At 42.1% G+C, this 8,638-nt stretch overlaps 1 protein-coding gene across 1 annotated transcript; it reads right to left on the bottom strand.

Annotated features, from left to right (window-relative positions):
* Positions 1-3,411: 3,411 nt before the first annotated feature.
* LOC101092538 (olfactory receptor 6X1) lies at positions 3,412-4,807 on the bottom strand. Its single transcript, XM_019812921.2, is given in 2 exon segments — positions 3,412-4,403; positions 4,405-4,807. Coding segments are annotated over 2 exon segments (948 nt in total). The 5' UTR covers positions 4,689-4,807; the 3' UTR covers positions 3,412-3,739.
* Positions 4,808-8,638: the final 3,831 nt, after the last annotated feature.

The following is an 8,638-nucleotide window of genomic DNA, read 5'->3' on the forward strand; positions in this document are numbered from 1 at the left end:
CATAAATGACATCAGACGCATTTTAAGAGAGAGAGTGGGAAATCTTTGTCTAAGGCACATCGAAAAAAAGTGGTCTGTAGTTGCGTAAGCTTTGGAAAGGCCTATCTTCCTCGTGGGGGTTTCTACTGCATGTGAAAATCGTTAGAACTGGAAAAGTAAGGCTGAATTTATTACTTGACAGGTAAGGGAGAGCTGTATTGCTCAAAAGTGACTTTAGTCTTTCTGAGTTAAAAGGGAAGGGCTACATTGGGTAAGGAATGGAAGTTTTGCCCAGATAAAGCAGGATCGTGAGGCCACCGTTTGATTGGTTAAGGAGAGGATTGTAAAGTCTCCTTTTAAAGTGGTCATTGCTCTGGCTTACATCAGTAAACAGTGGGCACAGTTTTTAGTAAAACCGAGATGATCTAACAGTCAGTTTTATATGCATAAGCTTGGGAGTTAGAATTTTTTTTTTCAACATAGTGTTACAAATTCTGAGCAATTGAGTAGTGAAGGAAACTGCTCAACCTTGTCTAACTCTGTATCTCCCCCAGTTTGAATACTTGAGCCCTACTTTTAATAACTAATGTATTATGGAACACATCATGGAAACAACTGCTTAAATTAAGTGTGTACGTTTTCGGGAACAAATGAACTCAAGGGCTCATTGTCAAGGATTTGGCTCAGATGTATGCATGAGCTCAACCTTGTCATTAGAGTTACCAGTAGTAGAAAAATAATTAATACCCAGGGATCTGAGTAAGAGGTTGTTTATGATATTGTTTGGATGAATTCTTGTGTAATTTCTTATTCTGTTGGATAAAGCTGGGGTATATATATTTGGGGAAGAGATTTGGGCTCTAGAGCCTTAAGAAACAAGGGACAATGTGAAGGTCAAGCTCTGGTATGTTGTCTTTGCGGCCGTGCCTCCTTTTCCTCAGAACAACACTCCAGCTGCTGCAGGCAATAGACATACACAACACACTCCTTGGGGGCTTTGGTGGGACCATGTTGGTGAGGATCTAAGGCAGGGCTGCCTAGAAGTCTTGTAGCTCATTTCATTCTTGATGTTCAGGTTGTTGGAGCTTCTTTGTTGGATAGGCTTCTCCAACTCTTGGTATTTCCAATTCCTAGAACTGATTTTCTGGCAGACTACAAAAAATGGTTTTTTCCAACAGAATCAGTACCTGGCACATCGCTTAGTATATGATACCAATACATCCATAGAACGTGATAATCATGCGTGAATAAATGGTGTCTATTTTGCATTTCCTGAATTGGAGCCAGGTGGCACTCTCACACTTGTTCTTGTCTCCTTTATAGGATCTGTGAAGGGGCACCTGGATGGCTCAGTCCGTTAAGCCTCCGACTTCAGCTCAGGTCATGAACCGAGTTCAAGCCCCACATCGGGCTCTGTGCTGACAGCTCAGAGCCTGGAGCCTGCTTCAGATTCTGTGTCTCCCTCTTGCTCTGCCCCTCCCCTGTTTGTGTTGTCTCTCTCTCTCAAGAATAAATAAACATTAAAAAAATTTTTTAAAAAAGGAATCTGGGTTTTAGGGAGCCTGGGTGGCTCGGTCGGTTAGACTCTGGATTTTGGCTCACCGTTCGTGGGTTCAAGCCCCGAGTCAGGGTCTGTGCTGACAGCTCAGAGCCTGGAGCCTATTTCAGATTCTGTGTCTCCCTCTCTCCCTGCCCCTCCCCCACTCACGCCCTGTCTCTAACTCTCTCATAAATAAACACTAAAATTTTTTTTTTTAAAAATATCTGTCAAGGTGTTTTATGTTACCCTCTGTTTGGCCGTCATACAGGTAACTTTTAAAGCAATAGGCCAGACCCAGGAAAACTAATATTTGTGCAACTTAAAAGCAGTTTTTTAAACAGGTTTTAAAGTAATAACATAAGCCCTGTGTTTCAGTTCCCCTAGATCTAGCCATACCCAAGCCAATGAAAGTCTGAAGTTCTTCCTGAAATTTCTACATGTTCTGGGGCCATTGCTGTGAGCTTGTCTATGGGCTGTCTCTAATTCAAACCACATCATTGCAGACAAGAAACTCAATTCTTCCTTACACATACAACACACCCATACACCAGTGCGTGTGACATACACATCCCGTTTTATAATACATTAGCTAATGTAGAAGACTTTACTGAAGGTTGAAGGGGAAAACAGTTTAACAGCATAGAAATGTGACCTCAGATTGAGTATAAGCATCTCCATCTTTAAAATGTTCTGTAGGCTCCTCAACTGTGGAGAATTTCCACTGGCTTCTTCCCACAGACTTTTCAGCCGCATTCATCTTTCTGGCTCATTTCTCCTCTCTTTACTTTCTGTGCCATTTTCCTCTCTGAGGAGCACTTAGTTATTACCCGGATTTTCTCACTCAGGGCAATTTAAACCATTCTTTTGATGATAGGGCTCTTGATAGTATTCGTCCTTAGGATCTCTCTCTTTGCCTTCAAATGACCAATTTCACCTGCCCAGCCCCAAGACAGCTCCTCTGTAAGATAAAATCAGATCAGGCAGTTGAGATAATAGCATTTTCACCTCATTACACTTTATTTTGCTTTGCAATTTTCAATTCAGTACTAAAAGGAATGTGCAATAATCCTTGTTTTAAAAATCACACTTTAACGGGCTTTTAATGATAGTCTTTCTTTGCTGTCGGAAGAGAAGCATCTGTAACACTCATTATTATGAACTGTGACTTACCTGCGTCGTCATTCTATAAAAAACTTTTCTGTCAAATGTCTTGCCCAAGAAAATGGTTAAAACAATTATAGGTGTATCATTTACCTTGAGGACCTTATGTGAAAACCTCACCTGCAAACTCTGTATTTAATGTAACCTTGGGGCTGAATTTTCCAGCAGGAAAGCCTTCGTAGTGTATTGTCTCTCAGATTTCTTTTGGTTTCCTAGGCACTCGGCCTACCCCTACTGAAGCATAGGAACTGACCTAATCCAATGTGAAATTTTCATATAATGCCCTCAAGTTTTGGTATTATCTAGGAATAAACACCCTTAGGTGTATGTAAACATTTGTATTATATCAAGATGAAAGTCCTCTTTTTGAGACATTATCAAACAAAACCGTGGTTTATTTGAAACATTTTTTTTTCAACGTTTATTTATTTTTGGGACAGAGAGAGACAGAGCATGAACGGGGGAGGGGCAGAGAGAGAGGGAGACACAGAATCGGAAACAGGCTCCAGGCTCTGAGCCATCAGCCCAGAGCCCGACGCGGGGCTCGAACTCCCGGACCGCGAGATCGTGACCTGGCTGAAGTCGGACGCTTAACCGACTGCGCCACCCAGGCGCCCCTATCTGAAACATTTTTGAAAGACCATTACAATTGATTAGGAGACTACGTGAGACTTCTACTATGAAGAAAATAAGTACCGAGAACACGTTCAGGAGGCTTCATGCCTTTGACAAGGAGATGAGGCGAAGGGAGTTACTGTAAACAAAGAGGGAGACGGGATTCCTTACATTTTTTTTAAAAAGTTACTGACACTTGTCCTTGACTTCTGTGGTTTCTACTTTCAGCTTATAATTGAGAGAGTCCTTAGTGGTACTTCATGCATCAGAAGGTATTCTGGGACTTCCTTGTTGGAGAATTCGGTCCCTTCTTTTGAAGGAGGACTCGTGGTTCATTCATAGGGAACACATCCTTATACGGAAGGTTACCATCATAGTTTGCTTTCACATCCTCATCTTCTCCCCAGTCCTCTTTCACATTTAACTTTTGTATCTGCCTTAAGTTCATTTGATGTGTCGCATGTTTTCCTCTGGATGATGAGTCTTTGGACAAGCCATTGCCTTCCTTAGGGCTGCTTTCACCTCCTTGTTTCTAATTGTACAAATGAAGGGATTCAGAAGGGGTGTCAGGATAGTATTTGGCACTGACACCACCTTATTAATCTTAGAGGAAGAGTGTGCTGTGGGTCTCAGGTACGTGAACAAAACGGCACCATAGAGCAGGGAGACTGCTGTCAGGTGGGAGGCACAGGTCGAGAAAATCTTCTGTTGGCCAGTGGCTGAAGGGATCTGTAGGATGGTGGACAGGATACAGATATAAGAAGTCGCTGTGAAGAGGAGTGACCCTGGGATCACCTGGACGGTCGCCAAAAGACCCGGGAGCTCCAAAATGCTTGTGTCTGTGCAGGCTGCTTTCAAAATGGGACCAACATCACAGTAGAAATGGTTGATGACATTGTCGCCACAGAATGGCAACTGGATGAGCGGTAGCATCTGACAAAAGACGATGGTAAAGCCTACCACCCAGGAGCTGAGGGCAAGTTGCAGGCAGAGGTTGCTGGTCATAGTGGTGGGGTAGCGAAGGGGCTTGCAGATGGCCAGGCAATGGTCAAAAGACATGACAATGAAGATAAAGAACTCGGCGGTTCCCGGGAAAAAGTGGAAGAAGGCAGCAGGGGATGCAGATAGCTGTTCTTGCCACCACAAACGTTTCTGATAGTTTGGGAATGACCGCGGTAGGGAACCAGATCTCTAGGAAGGACAAGGTGCAAAGGAAGAAGTACATTGGTATTTGTAGCCTGGGCTCAGCCCAGACAATGGAGATTTTGAACCCATTGCCTGCAAGGGTTAATACGTAGATGCAAAAGATCACGAGAAAGAGAGGGATTTGTAGTCCTTGGGTATCAGGAAAGCCTAGAAGGATGAACTCTGTGATGGTCGTGCCATTTCTCATGTCCCTTGATTCTCTAGAAAGACAGGCAAGAAAGTAGCCCTTTAGAATCTCATACTAATTTGGACCAAAAAAAAAGAAAAAGAAAGAAAAGGAGGATTCTGATTCCATTTAAGATCCTTCAGGACACTCCCCCTCCTTCGCATACACATATACACCCTAAGCCCTCCTTCCTTACTCGTGATTTGGCTTATCCTTTGGTCGACTAAACCAGCACCTAATGGACTTTGAAAGTGCTTAGTATACTTGATGAATGGAAAAGTAGTTTTCCATCCATGTATAGCTATGAGAATAACCGCTGCAATGTGCTTTAACTGTCAATAATCCATATTATTGTTATTTTTTATTCTATTTAAATCCAATTTAGTGAATTTACAGCATAATAATGGTTTCAGGACTAGAACTTAGTGATTCATCACTTACATAGAACACCCCAAATTATTATTTAAAGTATACATAATGAGGGGCACCTGGGTGGCTCAGTCTGTTGAGCGTCTGACTTCGGCTCAGGTCATGATCTCTCAGCCTGTGGGTTCGAGCCTCGCGTCGGGCTCTGTGCTGACAGTTCGGAGCCTGGAGCCTGCTTTAGATTGTGTGTCTCCCTCTCTCTCTGCCCCTCCCCCACTCATGCTCTGTCTCTCTCTTTGTGCCAAAAATAAATAAACATTAAAAAATTAAAAAAAAAGTATACATAACAGTATGTCTGCATAAACTGAGCTGTGGGTTCATAAGAAGTGAATCCACACTTTCCTATTATATTTGAAAAGAAATTATCCATTTATATTACAAATATGTTTAAGAAAGCTGATTTTGCAACTCCCCCCATGTCTCTGTGTATTTATACAACTAAAAATCCTTGCTGTTATATATTAGTGGTGAAATACAACTTAGATAATAGAACAGATGTTTTTCTCAAGAATCCACTTCCAAATTCTAGTTCAGACTTGTAACAAAGGAGACTAAAAAAATACTCAAACTAAATGAAGAGAACTGCTTAGCAAGTAGGAAAATGCACTAAACTTTAATTCAAAATGCCAAGACCAGCTGAATTAGGGCCTAATATGCAGAAGTACCTAATAAATGTACACTGGATAAAGATACACACACACACACACACACACACACACACACACAAATACCCACAAACCTAAACACGAACCTAAAAAAGTAAAAAGGCTAGCAAATGCTTAGGATAACAAACTGGATCCTGGCAAGTACATTCCTACCCAAACCTTCCTTTATGACTAAGTATCTGTCCATACTAACCGAAGCATTCCTATTTGCATATGAAAATTTATAAGCTGAGAATTTTTTCTTCCTGTTCTATTAAAATTCACTAGAAAACAGTAAAACTACTTCCTATCTTACTAAGGATATTCTTCTACATGGTTCTTTTTTGCAATGGGTAAGGTACATTGCTATGAAATGAATTGCCCCATTTTCAAAGTATGAGAAACTTAGCCTGAGAGAAGAAGCTCACAGTTCATTGATATGAGGATTAATTCTATCCCCATATTAGAGAACAAGAATTCTCTGAGAGCCTAAGGGAGAAAAATATTCCCATTTCCTCCCACCTCTTTGCTAGACCAGGAAAGGATTATTTTTTTTTGCCTGTAATGTCACAAGCTTCGGTTATTTCCCATGAAGGCTGTAAGAGACGGAGAAGCATTTGAATTTGTACTAATGGCCAGTATAACCGGCCATGAGCCTGGTCCCTCCAAATAGGGTAGATATAGATTTATCTTCATTTTGCACTCAGAGGAGAATGGCATTCTCTCCCGGTTAATACAAATTTTCTAAGCGCTAAACATTCCACAATTTGGAGAATTAGACCTGTAAATACCATAGGCATTTGTTGAGAGCTTCTTATGTTCCAAGTCCTACTAGAGGATTAAGGAGTTTCTCATTTAGATAGGGAGAGAGAGACCATGTATAATAATTACAATATAGTGCAGGGAGTGATCCTGTGGAGTTGTGTGCAGGTTGTTTTAGGAACAGCCAGCAGAGACCACTTACCCAGCCTGGCAGACGTTAGGGAAGGTTTTCCAGAGAAGGAGGTGCCTCAGCCGAGTCTAAAGGAGTTCAATAGGAAAAGAGAGTGGGACGGGGAGGAAGAATGCATTCCAGACAAGGCCCGAAGTTTGTGAAATAGAACTAAAGCATAGAATCTAGCTTGAGCTGAAGCTGGGAGTCAGGCCTGTTCAGGCACTTCTGATAAGCTAACAGGTAGGGCACTTCTCAGAACCTTGAGGGTAGCACCCAAAATCCTTGGTGTGACATTCAAGGCCGTTGATGATCTGGTCTTACCCTACCCAATCTTCCAGACTGATCTGCCGTTTTCCCTTTTCTTTCCCCATTCTATGCTCTGTACTTATTGACTTACCCAAGTTTAGAGTTTGGCTAACTATTTGTACATAAGATCTCACTGGAACTACCCTAATTCGTTGGTGCTGCAATGGCAGAGTTGAATAGTTGCAGCAGAGACTATAGGGCCCCCAAAGCCTAAACTACTCAGAATCAGGCCCTTTACAGCAACAGTTTGCTGATCCCTGCTCTGGTTCCCTGAAGGTGTCATCAGCTCTCTCATCGCCTAATCACTGTGTGCTGTTCCCTTGGCCTAGAATACCCTCCCCCAATCTCTTCCAGCATTTGGCTAAGTCCTATCTGAAGTCTAGACCTCAGCTAAGGACCCATGTCATGGAAGCCTTCCCCGACTTCCCATCTCCAATCTAGTTCCAGTGCTACTCCTGCACTCCGTGACCCCCTGGACATTTCCATATCTGAACGCTTACAAAATTTTATTTGTAGTTTGTTTGGCTTCCTCCATAAACTTTAAGGTCGTAAGGGCAAGTAATAATATCTGTAGGGCTTAAGTATGGGCTTGTCATAAAATAAGCCCTCAAGAGATATTTTCTGGAGGATTATATAAATGGATAGTTTGTTGACATTGTATCCCCAGGTACCTATGAGTTTACATAGACTGATACATGCGTATGTTTATGAAATGCTACTGCTCTATTTCAAAGGCTAGACACATAACAAGGACTGTTGGCTAAATAATTTGTCTCCAAGTCCGCTTCGGCTTCCAGCTTTTATGTAAATTTTGCTGCATGGAAACCTTTCTGCTCTTCCGTCTATCCCTAATCAGGGATATGAGTTTCTTACTGCATTCTGATTATTCTCCCAGATCTCCAGACTGGCCCCGAGCACAGACAGCTTTCTTAACCCACTTAATGCTCAAGGGTTTGAGGCACAGTTGAATCATTTTTTCTGAGCTATGTTGTTGCAATCAAGCATCCTTCATTTTTCTTAAACTTTTCATAGTCTCAAAAGAAAAAAAGTACAAAAATATTAAAAAAATTTTTTTTAATGTTTAGTTATTTTGGAAGAGAGAGACAGAGCATGAGCAGGGGACAGGCAGAGAAAGAGAGAGGGAGACACAGAATCCAAAACAGGCTCCAGGCTCTGAACTGTCAGCACAGAACTGATGTGGGGCTCAAACCCACAAACCGTGAGATCACGACCCGAGCTGAAGTCAGACGCTTAACTGACTGAGCCATCCAGGCGCCCCAAAAAGTACAAAAATATTAACATGTATCTTTTCTTGATTTGGGCTAAGGGCAATGTGTCCCAAGCCTCATCGTTTGTTTGTTTGCTTATTCATTTTGTCTTTTTAACTTTTGATAGGGGGCAATTTCTTGAATTTTTCGACTTTGATCATGTAGTCAATGTGAAAATGCCCAGTAGTGTGTGACCTTCCAGCAGAGGAACCTGGATTATACACTATCAGTTCCACAAAGGCAAATGCATCAAGAATCACTACTTGGAGTGGGGCACCTGGGTGGCTCAGTCAGTTAAGTGTCTGACTCTTGATTTTGGCTCAGGTCATGATCTCACCGTTGGTGAGTTCGAGCCTTGCATCGAGCTCAGTGCTGACAGCATGGAGCTTGCTT

Source organism: Felis catus, chromosome D1 (assembly GCF_018350175.1).
Source record: "Felis catus isolate Fca126 chromosome D1, F.catus_Fca126_mat1.0, whole genome shotgun sequence".
Taxonomy (NCBI): domain Eukaryota; kingdom Metazoa; phylum Chordata; class Mammalia; order Carnivora; family Felidae; genus Felis; species Felis catus.